The sequence below is a fragment of the Mesoplodon bidens genome (assembly GCF_964165515.1).
Source record: "Mesoplodon bidens genome assembly, chromosome: 19".
NCBI classification, from domain to species: domain Eukaryota; kingdom Metazoa; phylum Chordata; class Mammalia; order Artiodactyla; family Ziphiidae; genus Mesoplodon; species Mesoplodon bidens.
Window position 1 is genome coordinate 54868013 of NC_138179.1, and position 19786 is coordinate 54887798.

General features: G+C 51.0%; 1 protein-coding gene across 1 annotated transcript; it reads right to left on the bottom strand.

Moving 5' to 3' along the window:
- Positions 1 to 14222: 14222 nt before the first annotated feature.
- Positions 14223 to 16099, bottom strand: HOXB13 (homeobox B13; the record flags this gene model as incomplete). Its single annotated transcript, XM_081219341.1, has 2 exons — positions 14223 to 14544; positions 15496 to 16099. 2 exons carry the CDS (start codon positions 16097 to 16099, stop codon positions 14291 to 14293), a joined length of 858 nt encoding a protein of 285 aa, XP_081075467.1. The 3' UTR covers positions 14223 to 14290.
- Between the last annotated feature and the right edge of the window lie 3687 nt (positions 16100 to 19786).

The following is a 19786-nucleotide window of genomic DNA, read 5'->3' on the forward strand; positions in this document are numbered from 1 at the left end:
CCTCAGACCACATGGCCCCAAACACGCAGATGAAAAATTCAATTAGACACAATGGCATCATTTTCCTACAGGCCCCTGAGATGCTAAAGCAATAGGAAATTTAGATGTGTTCATTTTGTTTACCCAAATATTTTAATAAAGAGGGAAGGAGTCTGAAGAAAATAATGTTGAGTCGCAGGTGGAGTGTCAGAGTAAGAAGACACAGAAAGGGGACTTCCTTGGTGGTGCAGTGGTTAAGAATCCGCTTGCTAATACAGGGGACACGGGTTTGAGCCCTGGTCTGGGAAGATCCCACATGCCGCGAAGTAACTAAGCCCGTGCACCACAACTACTGAGCCCGCGTGCCACAGCTACTGAAGCCTGCATGCCTAGAGCCCGGGTTCCTCAACAAGAGAAGCCACCGCAATGAGAAGCCTGCACACCACAATGAAGAGTAGGCCCCGCTCGCCGCAACTAGAGAAAGCCCGCTCGCAGCAATGAACACCCAACGCAGCCACAAATTAATTAATTAATTAATTAATTACTTTTTTAAAAAAGACACAGAAAGAAGGACATAGCACGTGCCCCCCCCCCGATTCTCAGAGGAACAAAACTTTCTAGGGCAGTTTTATATAGTTGATGTAAATTGTGAAGCTACATGAAATCAGCCACAAAAAGTTGTGAAACATTCTGCTATTTCATGGCAACTATGCAAAATTCATGTTGTTTGTTAAGTTAGAAACAACAGAAAAATTTTAAATATTTTGCTAGGGTGCAACTGAAAATGAACCTTCAACTTCACCTCTTGGGGAGATCCCTCCCACTACCATGTCTGAGTACCAGCTTCCCCAAACCCATGCTCCCAACTCCAAGCATTTAGATGAGGTATCTACTGATGGGCTGTCTTGTACAAGTAATTGTACTTGGTTCAATTACGTGGCTAATTCTTGACCTGACCATTCAGACCATTTCCTTAGATCTCCCTTTGACTTGGCCTGAGCACCCCCAGGCCTGCATGACAGAAAGTTCATTGATAACTGGATAACTCAGCCAGGAAGATCACCCAGGAGACTGGATGGGGGTAGAGAAACTGTGGGCATAAAACCTGGCTCGACCCTGAGAGATCTCTGTGAAATATCGCCCCCATATCTCTCCTCCCGCCATACAAACTTCTCAGAGTTGTTCTCAAAGCTGCATAGGAGAGAGTTAGAGACAAAAGCCAATGACTGGAGGCTCTTCTCAACTCCAAAAATAACAACAAAGTGCTGCCTCCAGGGTGTTCATTTACCTTCTCTGTAAAATGGGCAGATTCTCTCCTTCTCCTTGTACGTCACTGAACCACACGAGATAAAAGATGCAAATGCACATAGGTACTTGGAAAAATTAAAAAGCACCATACAAACATAAGAGGGCTTTTTCCTCTGCCACAGCTGGGACTTGAATCCAGCCCACCAACTGGAAGTCCAGTGCTCACTCCACTCCACCACGGCCGCTGAGCAACAAGGTAAGCTCTATCTCAGGCCAGGGCAGAGCCAGCCCAAGGCAGCAGGTGAGAGTCTGTGAGCTGTGTAACCTGCTGGGATGGGGCAGTGTGATCTGGGAAATACAGGCAGATCCTAACACTCCCTGGGCTCAGGGTGTAGCTGCAGAAATAGCACTGGGTTTCCTTTCTCTTCAATATTAATATGTCTCATAATGTCTCTCCATGCCCCAGATTAAGATATGGAGCTGGAAATTAGCATTCTGTTCCAACACATTGTGGCACCTTCGCTTTGGGGGTGAAATGATGGTTTTTAATAAGCTGACTCCAGGCACCTGTCACTCGTAATGGAAGTTCTGCCCAGGAAGATAGATTGTTTCTTGTTAAAAGACCACGGGGCCATAAATTTCCTGAGTCATAACTCAGCATCCAAATCAGGACTCGGGAGAATCACTTCCATCTTCTAGCACTAACCTCTGGGCCCCTGGGCGCCCTGCTGATTCTACCATTGACCTCAGTCATAGTTCTTCTTTGCCCTGACTCGTTGCACTTGTATTTGGGGGAGTTTGGTGAGAGCCATGTAGACATAACCTGCAGATGTTACTCTGCCCCATGACTGGATCAGTGGAGGGAGGCTACAGGAAGAACCAGAGCCATGAGTTTTGATGCTCTGCTATCAGCAAACTCAAATCTCTGCTGTCCCAAGGATCCAGGTCATTAAGACTCAAAATGAGCTCGTTCTAGAAATTCACGCAAACATAATCATAACCATTAATGTTAGATTTTTCTTGCTCTTAAATCTGACTACTTGTGCTAGTTGTGGGGAATTGGGACTGGTCCATGGATAATCTGATTTTTAAAAACGCCACATAGCTAGTAAATTTAAACATATACCTACCCTATGATCCAGAAATTCTATAGGAAATGACTCAATTGATCCACCAAAAGATCTCTTCAAGAATATTCTTTTTTTTTTTTTTTTTTTTTGCGGTACACGGGCCTCTCACTGTTGTGGCCTCTCCCGTTGCGGAGCACAGGCTCCAGACGCGCAGGCTCAGCGGCCATGGCTCACGGGCCTAGCCGCTCTGTGGCATGTGGGATCTTCCCGGACTGGGGCAGGAACCCGCGTCCCCTGCATCGGCAGGCGGACTCTCAACCACTGCGCCACCAGGGAAGTCCTTCAAGAATATTCGTAATAGCCTTATTCATAATAGCCAAAAATAGAAACAACTCAAATGTCCATCAAGAGGTGAATGGATGAACTACTCATGGCTCATCCATACAATGGAATAGCATAGAGCAATTTAAAAGAATACTAATACACATTACAACATGGCACAGACATTTTGCTGAGTGGCATAAACCAGACCCAAAAGGGGTCTGTACTCTGTACTGTATGACCTGTTTATAGGAAGTTCAAGAAGAGGCAAAGCTAATCCATAGCAACAGAAACCAGAATGGCAATTATCTCTGGACTATTATACTGGAAAGGGGCTAGAGGGAACCTACAGAGGTGCTGTAAATGTCCTATACCTTGTTCTGAATGGTGGTTACATGGGTAAATATTTCCCGAGCCATACACCTAAGATTAATGGACTTTCTGAATTATGCTATACCTCAAAAGATCAGGAAAAGCTTTTTTTTAAAAAAAAATAGAACACCACAGTATATTTTCCTGACATGGAAAGATGTCTGTGATGTCTTTCTTCATCAGATATTAAGTATCCAACTTTATCCTAACTGAAAAGTGAACTAATTAAAAAAAATTAAAAATCGCCGATGAATAGTGTGCAGTGGTTGTAACAGTCTTCTATCTGAAGTACAACAGGAAGTAAGCATGGGGCCAAATAGTCTGGAGGGTTTTCCCCGCTCCTCCAGCATCCCAGGGAGGGAGCATATGTTCTGGCCGGCACGCAGCATCACACGAGATAGTGCCAATAAAACCAGACACAGACACCAGACACCACTCCACTCCCTCACGGGTCCTCCTCATCATCTGGGGGAGCAGTTGCCCCAGCAGACTCCAAGTCCTGTCTGCTATCTTTTAAAGTGAAAATGTAGATTACAAAATAGATCCAAAATGAATCTTTCTGAAATTAAAAATTTTTTTCATTGTATATAAAGCACCCCACTTCTGTTTCACGTGACCATGTTAGCTGAGTCAGCTATTTATATGTTAATTTTAACTATCTTTATAAACCTCATCTTGCCTATTTTTTTTTTTTTTTTTTTTTCTTTTTGCGGTATGCGGGCCTCTCACTGTTGTGGCCTCTCCCGCTGCGGAGCACAGGCTCCGGACGCGCAGGCCCAGCGGCCATGGCTCACGGGCCCAGCCGCTCCGCGGCATATGGGATCCTCCCAGACCGGGGCACGAACCCGTATCCCCTGCATCGGCAGGCGGACTCTCAACCACTGCGCCACCAGGGAGGCCCTCATCTTGCCTATTTTTATCTTCTACTCGCTTGGAAAATTCAAAGCCACATGAGTGTAAGTGTGATAGAAAAACCTTCTTTATTTATTACCAAAGGTAATACCCTAGCAAGGGGTGAACTGCTCCAGTTTGGGTTGGTCCCCACTCCTTTCTCACTTCCTCCACCTACCTATTTTCTGTATTGGTCCTTTTCTGTGTAAACAGATATAGGCTTTCAGGAGTGGGAAAGAAGTGTTACAATTAAAAAGTGGGGACTTCTCTGGTGGCTCAGTGGTTAAGAACCTGCCTGCCAATGCAGGGGACATGGGTTCGAGCCCTGACCTGGGAAGATCCCACATGCATCAGAGCAACTAAGCCCATGTGCCACAACTACTGAGCCTGCGCTCTAGCGCCCACGGGACACAGCTACTGAGCCCGTGTGCCGCAACTACTGAAGCCTGAGCGCCTAGAGCCTGTGCCCCACAACAAGAGAAGCCACCACAATGAGAAGCCCGCGCACCGCAACAAAGAGTAGCCCCCGCTTGCCGCAACTAGAGAAAGCCCGCACGCAGCAATGAAGACACAACACAGCAAAAAATAAAATAAAAATTTAAAAAGTAATTAAAAATAAAAAAGTAAAGTGCAGAAATCTTAAATGTTCAGTCTAATGATTTTTTCACATGTATACACACCCATGGAACCACCATCCTGATCAAAACATAGAATATTGTCAGCACTCCAGAAGGCCCACTTTCATCCCCTCCCAATAGAGACCTAGGAGGGGGACTCTTTAACCTAAAAATTTCGAAGCATTCTATTCGAGGGAGATTCAACTCTTATCTTCCTACCAAACACACTTAGGGTCATAACAATGTTCTCTTACTCTCTTATGAATTATTTTAAAAAATAAACACGGAAATGATCAATAATTAGAGAAATGTTTTTCCAAATGATGGCACCCCTGGAAGACTGAACACTATGCAATCATTAAAATCATGTTTTTGAAGAATGGTTAATGACACTGAGGAATCTTCATCTAATATTAAGTTAAAAGGCAAGGTTCAAAAATGTTCATGCAGAATCTCAATTTTGAAATTATACATATTTGTATAAAAACAACTAAAGAAAATACAACAAAAGATTCATTTTGGTAAACTTTGGGTGATAGGATATAGGGTAGTTTTCTTTTCTTTATAATATTTTTTTAGATTAAAAAAAATTCTTGACAACAAAAATGTGTTACTTTTCTAATCAGGAAAAAATAGTTTTCTTTTTAAATGTGGGGACAACCTAAATGACCAACATTAGGGAAATGGTTTTCTAAATGATAACTCATTTCATTTCATATTATGCGTTTTTAAATGGCATTTAGAAGACTGCAATAACTTGGGAAATTGCTTATGACATTGTAAATGTATAGTGTGTTTTTAGACTGGAGATAGGGTGCATATAACTAAGTTGGGAGGGGAAAGACAAAAGTAACGAATAACAGTGATTGCAAATTATAAAACATGAGCATTGGAATAAAGAATGGGAAAAAATTTTTAAAGAGCGTTGTTTATTAAAATTTTTAGAGTATGTGTGTGTTTAAAGCCCCATATTCTATTTTCTGCTCTCTGAATAGGGTTTTTTGGTTTGTTTTTGTTTTTGCACTTTGAGGGTTTTTTGTTTTGTTTTGTTTTTGTTTTGTTTTGTAAGGGCTGGAATGTTGCGGGTAATTATTTCAATGTGTTTAGTCTGAAGCTTTTGAGGAGCAGTGTAGATGTGGCTTCTTTTACTCTAAGTCAGATTCCGCAGAGACGGTTGTACCAAATAAACACTGTAAATCCTTAACTTTCATAAACACCGGGACAGAACTAACGAAAAACTACCCAAGTGCCAAAGACTTAAGACCATTTCTGAGAACCTCACTCCACGAGGCCTTCGCATTTATTTTTCCAAATAAACAGCTTCCTTTCAGATCGAGTTATTTCTCCGCTACAGAGCTGAGCGGAGGGGCGGGCGGGGATGTGAGAACGGAACAGCAGACTAAAATCAAAAAGCCTTTCTGGAAGCTTTGCCCCCCCCCGCCCCTACCCCCAATGCCGATTGCTTAGGACCCTTCTGGTCCAAATGACAAAGGTGGCCCCACTTGCCCTAAAAGATGCTGGCCGGGTGCGTGAACTTGACCCAGGCGCCCACGCCTTTTTTCCCCAAAGGTCAGACAAAGGGAGAGGAGTTGACTGAGTTCTTTCCGGGGCCCCAGGGCCTGGGGAAGCGAAGGCTGGGGAGGAGAATGAGACAAAAAACCCTCTTCGGTCCAAGTCCTCGGGCAGGTTAAAGCCAGATGGGGACGAGGGGCCGGGTTGGGTGCGGAGAGTAGTATCCTGACCGCTCCGTCAAGCCCCTTTTCCGGTTTGCTAGTGAGGACCTGCCTCCGGGCGTTTAGGAGGCCGGGAGCTTGTCGTAAGTTCGCCAGGGTTTGGTGCCTTCTCGGCCGCTCGCCGAGCCGCCTGGGCTCCTCGCGGGGAAGGAAGACCTGCGCGCGGAGCTGCCCCGCACCACATACAGAAGAGCCCCGCGTCTCCCGCGCAGCGCGCCCAGTTACCCTTACACTGGGTTTTATTGAGCCAGGAAAAGACCCCGGGATAGAGTCTTTGATCCTCCCTTGCTCCGGGATCCTGGAGGAAGGAAGGCAGGTAGGAAAGAAGGGAGGGAGGGAGGGAGGAAAAACTCTACTAAGGTCTCAGCAGGCCGCTCTGAGCAGCCTCCGCCGGCGGCAGGGCACTGGGAAGCCAGGCTCCCGGGTCCCGCGTGCGGTTCCCCAGGCCAAGGATGGGGGCGGAGGGGGGGCATTTACCAAGTCTAAGTTTCCGGATCCTGGGGAGAACGAGGGCTCCGCGGGGCTCGTCGGCCGCAGGCTGGGATTGTTCCGCCCAGAGAGGGGCGCTTTTAAAATGCAGAGGCGATGGCCTAGGGATGACCTACTCCAATCTTCTCTAATAATTCCTCTGCTGTAGCTATTATTCGTTTGGTCTTTATCCATTTGCTTTTCCTGCTCATTAAAAAAAATAGGGGATTTTACTACCTAAAATAAGATAAGACAACATGAATTACGAATGAGTGAAAATGAAAGTTACATTACTTTGATCCTGACTAAATTATTGGTCTAACTTGCAACAAGGTTTCAATAATCGGATTTTAAAAAGGCAGATCCGGCGAATTTTCCACAGAATGCAAAGATCCGAAGCTCGTTGATAAAGCCATGCAGGCTTGGGTGGGAGATGCCCGGTCTCTGGCGTTCCGGATCCTTCCACAACCCTCTTCCGCCACCTTTCCCTCCACCCGCTCCCCGTCCCGGTCCAGCTCCCCGAGGGGTGAAGGAATGTTTATGGCCTGGCTCAAGTTCAACGACAAAACCCTGCCTGGAGGGGGAAGGGCGGCCAACTTCAACCGTCAGCCGAAGACCGAGCTCAGGTCTCAGACGGGGGCACAGACTGGACACAGCTAAGATGGGAAGCTGAGAGTCCAGGGGGGTACCGATTCCTCTCTCCGAGAGCTGTCTCCTTATCTCCTCCTGGGGCCTGCGGTGTGCCGCCAGTAGCGCCTGCACCAACATTCGGTGCGTGCGCGCCTGGGTGGGAGTGGGGTGGTCACAGCCTGAATGGGCAGGAGGCTGTCTGATCACAGCACAGGCTTCGCCCAGCGTTCAGGACCCAGTGAGAACGCCCTTGACCTCTTCCCTACCAGCTCTGCCCCAACCAGAGCAGAGATCCAGACCTCTCTCCCTCAGAGACCTGCCTCTTTTGTCCCCTCTCCCGAGTTTTGCTCACATCTTCCACCCGGATTTGGTATTTAAGCATCTTTCGAGGTCCTTCTCCAACACAGTCTTTTCCGGAAAGCCTCTCCATATGCCGTGGGGGGAGGGGTGAATCTTTCTCGGTCTCAGTTCCCCATGTGTAGGCATTTGGCCCACCTTACAGTGTCAGAGATCACAGAATATAGTCCCCCGGTTTCAGGTCACATCTGAGGAAACAGAAGACCTAAGATCTGGCAGCAAGTGAGAGGCAGAACGAGAGGCAGGGATCAGTAGGAAGAGAGATAGTATTTCCACTGCATCTCCTCCAGCCTTCCACCTCAGTGGAAGGTTTTGCATGCAGTAGGCACTCGATAAATGAGTGATGGAACTTGTGTTTATTCCCCTGTTGTTCCACTTATGCAAATCTGCCAGGTGCACCCAGGAAGGGTTGGGTCTAGGGAGTCTGAATGCAGCTCTGTGACCTCAAGGGATGGCTCCAGATGGAAACAGGTGAGGAGAGGTATGTTGGGAGTGAAGGAGAGGCTTGGCTTCCTATTCTCTCTCTTTCTTTTTTTTTAAATTTTATTTATTTATTTTGGGCTGTGTTGAGTCTTCCTTGCAGTGAGCGGGCTTCTCATTGCAGTGGCTTCTCTTGCTGAGAACACGGGCTCCAGGCACACGGGCTCAGTAGCTGTGGCTCGCGGGCTCTGGAGCACAGGCTCAGTAGTTGTGGCACACGGGAGCTTAGTTGCTCCGTGGCTTGTGGGATCTTCCTGGAGCAGGGCTCGAACCCGTGTCCCCTGCATTGGCAGGTGGATTCTTAACCACTGTGCCACCAGGGAAGTCCCCTTCCTATTCTCTTGCGCTGGCGTAGACCACAGAGCTTAGTCCTCAGGAGCTCCTGCTTTGGGGGCCCAGCTTAGCCACTGCTGGCTGCGACACTGATCAAGTAACTTACACTTAGTCTCAGTGTCCTCATTTTATAAAGTGGGTTCTGTCAGTGTGGGGACAGTAGCTCTGAGAAGGCATGGGCAGGAACCAGCTGGGGCTGGCAGGGTTAGGTGAGTCCAGATTGTGCCTGTAGATTACCTTGCCCCCACCCCAAGAACAACAAGTTAGCAGTGTCAGTGGCTGAGGACATGGGCATGTGGCCCCCTGCTGCTTCTGTGCAGGTTCTGAGTCCCTGTGCAGATGTGCCAGCCATGGGCAACACCTTCAGTTGCTCCTCAGATCTCAGCACTAACCAAGCTTCCGAAGAGGGCATAGGAATGGCAGAAGGAAGGCAGCCATCTGAGACTAAGGTGCACTGATTTATTTTTTAAAGGGCCAGAGCCTTTCCCTTAAGAGTGTGTTAATAAATCATCATTACCATTATCATTACGGTTACTTTTCATCCAGCTTTCAAAGTAGATATTTTGTATTACAGTTTAAATAAGAACAACATAACAATAACATTAATTTTGTCTGTACCAGGATTCCATCCAGTCGGAGACAAACATAAGGTCGTACGGGGGGACCTTGCTCTCACCCGCCAGACTCTCCCCTGCCGAGGGCGCGCAGGTCCCGCGTGCTGCGAAGTGCTTTCTTTGTCCCTTTCTGCCCAGGTGGCTGCCGGTCTCTCCAGGAACCAACGAGGAGGCGCTCCGCCGAGTGGTCTCTGCAAGAGCCTGACGCCCGCCCTTCCCTGCCCGCCGTGGCCACGGAGTCCCCCAAATTCCTGGGAGGACCCCCCGCAGGGCTCCCTGAGCGGATCCTCAGACTGAGAGAGCGGTAACGCCCTTGGCCCACGAATCAGCTAGTTTACCTTTTTAGAGAGAAACGCACTCTTGGAGGTATAGCAAAATGAGCGGGTCTTGATCTGAGAAATAGGGGCATAACACTCTTGCTCTCTCTGCAAAGGCCAGGGCTGGAATTCAGCTGGGCCCCAAGGCCCTGAGCTGGGGCGGCGCCGGCCTGAAGGTTCCAGCCTCCGAGTGGCGCAGGGCTCTGCTCGCGCACCTTAGGCTAGAGGAGGAAGGACCGGAGCGCAGCATCGGGTGCCCCCGTCCCAGCCGAGTCTGGGGCGAGGCTCAGGGAGACGGCGCACAGCCCCAGGGTCCCCACCTCGCGTCTGCGAGCCCAGAGAAGGCTGGAGTACCCCCTCCCCACTGCAGCCCGGGGCCGCCTCGTCTCCCCGCCAACCTCGGCGTCTCTGGACGGTCTTCCGGTCGCTCTGGCCCCTCCAACGCCGCTTGGCCTCCTCCCTTCTTCCCGAGGCCAGAGATGGGACCCCTTCCCTCACCTTCCTCCCTCTTCCCATAAAGAGTTGAGGAGAGTCGGGGTAGGGGCAGCGGAGACCAAAGGCCTGAAACTTCAAGTTCAATGGCAAAGGCCCCGACCCGACCCTCACCTCTGGGCGCCGGCAGACTGCTTTCCCTCCCTAACTTTCCGAGGGTGATTGAACGCTTGCTGCTCCCCGTCATTTTAGAGGCAATTTAGGGGAGGGGGACCAGTGGTGGAACTCCCTCTTCTCCGTCTGCTCCGACCACCCCCACCCGCTTTCTACACAAAAGTAACTGGTAGCCTAGAGAGGAAGAAAGGCTGGCATCAGTTCCCCATTGGATGTTTTAAAATCTCTCCCCGGGCCCAGGCCAGCGCCTGGGGGGAGGGGCGGGGTGTCCCACTCGGGTGAGAGGCCGAGGGCCGATCCAGTGCTTTCTCCCCACTTTCCCGGAGAGGGACTATTCAGGTGGGTGAGAATGTGGTATAAATTTCTTTCAGAAACAACGGAACCTCTCCTTTCGCCCCCTCCGCAGCAGTTGCCTCCGCGCTTTATTGCCAGTTTACGGTAACGGGTTCATTTATTTAATTCACGTTTGAAGCTCTGGGGTTTCTATTAGACCGGACGGGGGCGGGGGCACAGAGGGTTTCCCCCGAAGGAAACCTAATTAAAGTGCAGCACTTAGGACCTTGAATAAAACTTTAATTAACGGGAGGAGGGGGACTGGAGGAGGGGAGGGCAGTTGGCCCCGTGTTGGAGGAGGGGAGCCGCGCCTCTCGTAGAACTGGCGGGTCTTAATCTGGGCCTTTTTCCTGCCGCAGGACATCTTCTGGTCCTCGAACCACTCAGAGTAGGGGTGGCTAGCTAGGGGTGACTGCGGAGGGGGGCACGGCGGTGCAGAGTCGCCGGCTTCGGCCTCGCGACTTCCAGGGTGGGGGGAAGCGTTTGCCAGCACGAGTGAAGGACCCCGGAGCCAGAGCCTCGGGTTCGCTCTCTGCTGGGCTGCTTCGAGAACCTAGATTCGAAAAGAGCTTCCGGAGGTCACGTCTATGCACTTCTCCACCACTACCCCCTAAGTCGGCCTCTGGAGGCCTAATAAAATCCACCTGGTTTGGAGTTGGAAGTAAGTGATTTCGGTCCTGGAGCAGCGTAGACGCGACCCTGGGATCCTGTTTCGACGTTTGCTGAGACTCAACCCGGGGATGTTCTGCTCCGAGTAAGGGAGAGGGCGCGGAGGGCAGCTCCGAGTAAAATTACACCTCGCTGGTGGAAAGACGCCCGGTGTATTTTCCGGAGTCTATTTGTGCGCCTCTGCGTTTATTTGTTCATGAGAATGTTGTTTGAATTTACCTATTTGTGAACGTTATAGTCAACACATTTCAGTCTAAATTTAGCAAAATCCTCTCTCCTGTAGCTTAAAATGGCCCTATTTAAAAAGCAAACAGCTACAGGCAAATACATGTAGATATATTTTGTTGTAATTTTGACACAAATTACTGAAAGATTTTTAAATGGTCGGCCTCGGTGGGAGGGGGTATAATTTGCCTCAGGAGTAAAACTGGTGTTTGGAAAGAGCTTGCGTAAAAGGGTTTAATACAAAGCGAAATTTAAAAACAATTTTTTGCACAGGTTCCATACAAGTAAATGAGTCGGGGGGATAAAAGGGGAGGAGAGGGGTTCGCCGCGAATTGGCCTGGCGAGGAAGATAAATATAATACTCCAGTGGAACGAAGACCTGGACCGAGGGCTGACGCCGCCGCAGCCTTGCTCCCGGGAGTCCTGGCCGCCCTGTTTTTTCACTGTTCGAGATCGCTCGCTGCTCTCCTAGCTTTCCTCCTGAGTCTCTCAGCCGCTGGACCGATACATTTGCCTATACCCTGGCCCAATTCCAGGCGACTCCGGGTCCCGGTGCTCTCACACGCAGCCCCGAACTCCCCAACCCCGAAGGCCCGACGCCCCAGGCATCTGGAAGCCAGAGGCTTGGTTGAGGGGTTAAAGCCGAGCAGACCGGCGGGTTTCCCTGAAATGGCGAGCTTCTACCGGAAGGGGGCGCCCTTGTCTTTTTAATAGGCCAAGCACACTGGTAGCGAAATAAATCTCTAAAATCCCAAATCTTTTGTTTGTTCTAAAGTTATTGAGAGAGAATAATAGAAGAGCTCCGAAACTTTAAGGGCTTGATAGCGGAGTGGAGGAGCTAGCGCTCTGGGAGTCCAGAGTCTCGAGGCCCCGACTCCTTAGGCCTCTACCTACGCCATCTCAGGAAGTCCAAGTGGCAACCCCTCTTGCGGCCTTTCTCCTCCCCATGTGGGGAGCCGGCACCAGGGCGCTCTCTCTACCCATGGGCCTATCTGCGCTGAAGTCTCGCTCTTTCTGAAGCGGCGAGGGAGGGGGTCGCACCCAATAAGCTTGAGAACCTGTGATATTAAAAGCTCCTCGCTTGAAACTAAGCTTGAAGGAGAACGTGGAAGGCAGGAAGTAACTTCCCCTGGGCGGGACGCAATACCAGGGAGCTTAAACTGGACCCCGGGGCTTGGAGGAATTGTTTAAATCACGAAATTGACACCCTCCCCTTCCCCAAGCACACGCATTCTAAGAAGACCCAGGGAGGGAGGGTGACTGCCCGTCGGGGCCTTGCCCCTCAGCCTGGGGATCCTCTTTGGTAAAAAGATTTAGAACAGTCTTCCCAACTCTTTCCCAGAAGAACAGCCAGGACGGGGATCCCACCCGACTCGAATTCTTCGGCTGCGGCGGCCAACGCAGGGTTTCCTGGAGAAGGAGGAGCCTGCTCCGAGATGGAGCGGCCGTCGAGACCATGGCCGGGGCCCTCCCTCGGGCTGCTAGCCTCCCGCCTACTCGCTGCTCGGTGGCTCGGATCGTGGGTCCAGCGTTGGGTCCTCTCCACTTCACGCCAGTGCGCTCGATCGCCGGGAGAGTGTCTGCCGGAATCCTCCAGACTGGGCTGCAGGAAGATCCAGCTCAAACCCGCTGATTTGCTGCGCGGCCAAGGTAGCGAGTCCCACCGGGCCCAGGGCCCAGGTACAGGACATCAGGGTCCCCGGCTCTGCTAACAGCCGGTCTGCCCCAGGTTTTTGGAACTCCGCACTGTTCTACGTGGCTGCGGAAAACAGAGTTGGCGCCAACCTGCCCTCCACCCACCCAGAATTCAGGGTATGTGGACTGAACCAGCGCGAAGTGAAAAGGAAACGCGAGTCTGTGCCCATTGTTGTCCCGGCTGCCTGCCGTTCCCCACTCTGAGACTGGGTCTTTGGGCTTCCGCCGCCCGTGGTTCTTCCACTCGAAAAAGAGCCTTCCGCGACTCCCAGGCCTGAGCCCTGCGAGCTCCGCGGTGTCACCAGCAGGCAAGCAGAGGAGGAATGGGTAGTGAAGGAGCCATTTTCTGCTTTTTGTTTTTCTCCTTCTGGGCTATACCAGTGTGTTTGGGACGTGCCTACCATAGATAGGCTACTATTCCCTCATTCTGTAACCGTTTGTGCCTGGGAAGGGCTCCGTCTACAAGGCCACAAATATCTATTTCATGCGGCTCCCAAATGCCCAATGAACCACGACCTCCTTAGGTCAGAACCACCAGGAACATTAAGGGAGGGTCTGGAACGTTTTGGAGAGGAAGTGGTGAATTATCCAGGCACTTTCTCAAACCCCATTTCTCTGAAAGGAAGGAGAACAGACCCCGCAGGGCAGCTCGCTGGCTTGTTTTTCACACACGGACAAAATTGAAGAGTTGGGGATGCGGACTTCTGAGACCAGTGCGTACAACCTAGGGGATGGGCTCGGAGGGAAGGAGATGCACCCTCCAGTGCTGTCCATCCTGCCTAGCTGCCATCTTAGAAAAATGCTAAAGGGGCAACAGAGCCACAGGGGTGAATCTGCCATTTCTTTTCTCCTCTGCCTTCACTGGGATGGGGATGGGCTTTGGAAATGGAAGGGGTTCCAGAGGAAGCTCTCCTGCCACCGGTCTCCTTCCAAGTTTATTTGTAATCAGCTCAATCCATGAAAGCAGTCTCTAAAGCGCTCTACAGAGCTCTAGATAGAAAATATGATACTAATTAGCATGGCAACTAGTACTGGTTATGGTGATTATTGCCACTGCCAGGATGAATGATTATGACTGGGACAAGGTCCTTTGGGTGGTGTTACCTGGTGGACTGGGCTGTAACTCTGGGCCTCGCTGGCTCTCTGGGACCAATGGGGTACCCAAGCTGTCCCTGAGGAACAGCCCAGGAGCATTGGTCTGGGAAGAGTGTCACCTCTGGGGGCCTCTCAGCAGAGTCCTGGGCCCCAGCCTGGCTGTGGCAGGCTCCTGGTCTCCCCAGGATACTCCGACTTCCTCCTCCCCCCCTCCCCAGGCACAGCCAGGGAGCTCCCTCAAGGAATAGCACTGGTTTTGACCTTGGCGAGGACTTTCTTCTCCTTGACCCGGCGATTCTGAAACCAGATGGTGATCTGGCGCTCTGAGAGGCTGGTGGCCGCCGAGATCTTGCGCCTCTTGTCTTTTGTGATGAACTTGTTAGCCGAATACTCGCGCTCCAGCTCCCGCAGCTGCCCCTTGCTGTAGGGAATACGTTTCTTGCGGCCGCGGCGGAAGGCGCAGCCGTCTGGAGGGTGCTGCGCGCTCGAGTCTGCGCGGCAGGAGAGGGAGGGAGAGAAAGACATGCTCACACCACCGCCTGGCGCAAGCTCAGGCGCAGACCCAGGCCCCACAAGCTAAGTCATCCTGCAGGAGCACCCAGGTAACCCCACAGGCATTCGTGCACTCCTGTTCCCTCAAAGCACAAGAGGACACCTCGGCTTCCAGCTCTGATCACCGCCCAGCCTTGGAAAGCGGTTTCTGCAGGCCAGCCTCACTCTTCACTGCCCTCACACCTGCAAGTCTGCAAACACACCCATCACACACGGCCAGACCTTCGCCCACCGTCTACATATGTCCGCCCTCACATGCATTTTCCAACTCTTGGCCATTCTTATAGATACTACAAGCAAGTTCTGTACGGGGGGGAACACGTTTCTGCCCCCACTCCCAACACACACATGCACTAATGCACACACCTAAGCCATGGCTGCAGGAAATCTAAACTTCCCTTTGGAAACTGAAAAACTCATCTGAGAGAAAGTGAGGGGTTGTATTCTTTACAGAACATCCAACTTCTCTGTTCCCACTCACCCCACTGTACCCGATACTCAATGAATTGAGAGTTATTTGGCCCTTTTGAAGAATTCAACTGGGATCCTGCTGGGCAGGGATACCCTGAGCCCCAAACAACAGCAAAGAGAGCCAAACACACCAACATATTGAAAGGCTGGTCCCAAGGTCTCCTGGGGAGGTCAGGGGCTTGGTGGTCCTCAGGCTTCAGATAGCCCGCAGCTCAGGCCCTCACACAGCCCCTCTGGGGCCTCTACCCAGGCTCTCTAACTGCCTGGACCCTCCTTCAGAGTCCTAATAGCCAACCAAGGAGAACCAAGCTCCTCCTCACCAGCCCCAAGTCTCCCTCCACCTCCTCCCAGGCAAGTGCCAGCAGGGCCTACAACCCCACACTCAGCGCCAAGGGGATCCAGAGTAGTGGGCAGTTTACCTGCAAATGCCGCCTTCCAGAAGGGACCCGGTGGGTTTTGTTCTCCCTGGCAACACATCTGGCTGTTCCAGCCACCGGTGAGGGCCCAGGGCTGGTAACTGTCCACAGGCAGCAGGGAGTCATGGCGAGGCTCCCCAGGGGCGCCCAAGGTCTGCACCACCGACACATCCAGGTAACTGGCCATAGGCTGGTAGGGTCCCGGGTACCCCGGATAGAAGGCAAACTCGGTGGGGCGGCTGGGGTACTCCTCCCCGGCCGCGGGAGTCTCCGCAGGGTAGGCGGCCAGGGTGGCCGCCTGGGCACAGGGTTTCAGGGAGCTCCGGGACACTCGGCAGGAGTAGTACCCGCCTCCAAAGTAGCCGTACGGCACCGGAGCTGGGGACGCCCCCTGGGGCACCCCGGGGCATGGGTGGCACTGCTTTGGTGGTTCCGCAGAGCCTGGAAGATCCAGGGGGGCGTAGTTGACAGCGGGCATAAGCGTAGGCGCCGCCGCTGGGTGGCTGGTCAGTGGGGAGTGGGCGACCAGATTCCGACTCCCTCCGGCTCCCAGCAAGCCTTCGATTTCCTTGGCCCCGTCCAAGGTGGCATAATTGCCGGGCTCCATGGGGCCGAGGGTCGGCTCATGGGGTGCTGGGGGTGGGGGATACAGGGGGCACCCAGCTCGCTCTCCCCACCCAGGCCCCGGGAATCCAAAGCGTTTTAAATCGCTCCCAGCTCGCTCGGCGCCTGCATTCGCTCAGCCCGGCCGTCTTGACGCAGGAGACGCAGGTGCCCGGGCACGCGCGCTGATTGGCTGCGGCCTGGCGGAGAGAAGCTAATAAAATCTTCATGGCAGAAATTGCGAAAATACTTTACCCCCGCTTTCTCTTTCTCTCTCTCCCTCTCCCTCTCTCCCTCTTCCTCTCTCTCTCTCTCTCCCTCTTCCTCTCTCTCCCTCTCTCCCTCTTCCTCTCCCTCTCTCTCTCTCTCTCTCTCCCCCTCCCTCTCTCCCTCCCTCTCTCCCTCTCTCTCCTCCTCTCCCTCTCTCTTCCTCCCTCCCCCCCTTTCTCCTTCTCTCCCTCCCTCCCTCCCTCTCTCCCTCTCTCGGGTTTTTATTGCATTTGAAAACGAGAGAAAAGAGACGAGGTGTCCTTTCGCTGCTTTCCAGTTTGGAGCAACCCAGCTACGTCGGTGGGGGGGGGAGTAGTGGAAGGCGGGAGAGGGGACGCGGAGCCCGCCCCACCTCGGTCGCCTCCTCTCCCTCCCTGGCTCTCTGTCTCCTGTGCTTTGGCAGGTTTAACGAGAGAATAAAAAGCTCTCCCTATAAAGTGTCCATCTTGTGGGGGGAAGGGGAGTCGGGGGTGGGGCCGGGAGGCCGCTCTGGGCCTGAAAGGGGAACCCGGGAATGTGCCTGAGTCGGAGGAGGCTGGAAAATGGGGATTACGGGGTATTTCTAGAAGCCCCTTGCTTTGAGTCCGAGGTACTAGCATCCCAGTTCACTCCAGGTGCTCCTTCCATCCTGGATGCGCAGTAATAAGCTGCTCCCGGGCCTGGGGAAGTGCCTGGGACTTCTCTTCCCCAGGGACTCAAGTTTCTGCCCAGAAAACTCCGGATTCAGAGAGGGGTGGGAGGGAGAGGGAGCGGGACACGTGCTCCAAAGAAGGAGACTTGAGAACTGAAGACGCTAAACGTTCAGACCTAAAGTGGAAATGGAGCTTCTGGACCTGGCTGTAAAAGGGGGTCTGGATTTCCATTTCCCCTATCTGCTTCCTGCAGGCTTTACATTTTCTTAGAAGGAAAAGGAGATGGGAGAGGGAGCCCCAACCACTGGAGGAATTGCCTGAGGCCTCTCTGTTGGGGCCTATTGTGCAGTGCAAGGCAGAAGACCCAAACCAATTTGTGTCATAGATCTGTCTTCAGAGGTTTTCTGTTTCCACCACTACACCTCCCAAATCAAATCCTTCTGGGTTCACTTTTTCTAGAACTCACAGTTTTTCTGGAGAAGACAGGAACTTTTGCATTCTACACCAGGGTCAAGGCAATTATATAGAACAGTCCACCCTGCCCTCTAGGTGGGCTCAGCCGTGCCCCCTCACCAACCTGAGTCTGAACTTGAGCCATTTTTGGGGAAAGGGCCCATGCAAACTGGAGTTGCCCCAAGTTGTAGGGCTGTAGTGATGATGACAGATCACTGTCAATGAATACCGCTAATAAATGAAGACACCAAGCAGGAAATCCTCAATGGATTTTGTTGTATTTGAAAACAACACGAGAGAAAAGGGAGGAGATGTCTCTGTGATGCTTTCCAGTTTCTTATTACAGCCCCTTGTTTGTCTGATTATGAAAGGCAGAAATACCAGGATTTTTACCTAAAGCCTAAGAATTTTTTTTGACTGGTTTTTGCTTGGTAGATGACAGTACAGACATGAATAGATCCCTAAAGTTTAAAAATAGACCCATCAATCCATTTCCGGGAATATACACAACAGAAATGAATGCTTATGTTCATCAATAGGCAGGTACTGAAGTGTCCAAAACAGCTTTATTTATTATAGCTCAGAAACAGAAACTACCCAAATGTCCATCAATAGTAGAATAGGCAAATAAATGGTACCATAATTAAAGAATGGAGTACTAAACATCAATTTAAAAAAAAAGACTGCTACACACAACATAAATTGCACAGAGAAGTGGGTGAAAGAAGCCAGACACAAAAGAGTAACTTTTGTATGATTCTATTTCTATGCAGTTCAAGAATAGCCAAAATCAATCTACGGTGATAGAGGTCAGAAGAGATTACCCTGGGGAGGGGAGCTCCTGACAGGGAGGTGTTGTAAGGAAGCCTTTTTGGGGGCTGGAAATGTTCTCAATCTCAATCTATATGACACTTACGTGGGTGTGAAAAAATTCAAGATGTACACTGGCTATTTCTTCACTTTACATCAGCCTATCTATTTTTTAGAAGGAAAAATAATTGAATACAAAAAGTTAAAGATTCATAGCAACACTGCCTGCGACTGTGCTTTTTGGATATTAGTGTTCTTATCTGTGTCCATGGAAATAAGCAGCTAAATGCATGTAACTCTGCATCATTGTGGAATGCAGAGATGGCCAACTCAAGCCTTGCCCTGGAGAAGCTCACCAGCTGTGCTGGAGACCCCTATGTAAACAGATACATTTCAATACAAGTAAATACTATGGGGGTGTTGTTTTTGTTTTACTCTACAATTTATTTATTTTTAAATATCTTTGAGGCACTTTAAAAAATAAATTTGTTTATTTATTTTCGGGTGCGTTGGGTGTTCGTTGCTGCGCACGGGCTTTCCTCTAGTTGCAGTGAGCAGGGGGCTACTCTTCTTTGCGGCCCGCAGTGTTATCGCGGTGGCTTCTCTTGTTGTAGAGCACCGGCTCTAGGCGCATGGGCTCAGTAGTTGTGGCGCGGGCTCTAGAGCGCAGGCTCAGTAGTTGTGGTGTCCAGGCTTAGTTGTTCTGCGGCATGTGGGATCTTCCCGGACCAGGGTTTGAACCTGTAACCACTGCATTGGCAGGCGGATTCTTAACCACTGTGCCACCGGGGAAGCCCTCCTCCCCAATTTATTTAGCATCTAGTAGATACCAGGGAACAGTTCTGGATATCATATTATTAACATATGAGCATGTGCTCCCATTTTCTGTACATGTTTATGTATTTACAGCAATCTGTGACCTACCATAGACCTCAACTGGAGTCAGATAAGGTAAGATTGCCTCCTTATCTGTAAAAATTATCCGTCTCCTCAAAGGCACAATAATTTCTACATCACGGGAAAGCTGTGAAGATTAAATGAGATGTTGCACATGAAAACATTTTCTAAACTGAATAAATGAGCTCTATTTCTGTTTCTGTATGTGTATCTGTCTCTAATGAACTACAAGGCACCTGTTTTTATTTGAAAAGAAAAGGGCAGTTTCTCTAAAGAGTATTGGTCACTTCTCACTTGCCTCTTTCAGCCTCGAGTAAGCCTGCGGTTCCCACATAGAGAACCTGAGGCTCAGTGCCTCCATATCCTCCCTGGGCTCCACAAGAGTTCAGGGCTGAAGTTTAGGACAACCCAGGCGTCCTGACCTCCCCGCCGGCCTGGGCTGAGCCAGCCCTTCCCCCAGCCCCACAGACTCCTTTGTGTCCTGCTGGGAGCCTCCAGGCAGACCCTCAGGACCCCTGAGCCTCCCCCCAGTCCCAGCCCCCTTTACTGACCCAGCCAAATGCGTTGAAAGCCTCAGCTGCTCCTTTACATACCGGCCAGACACCTCCAGGAAGGTCAAGGCCAAGTTG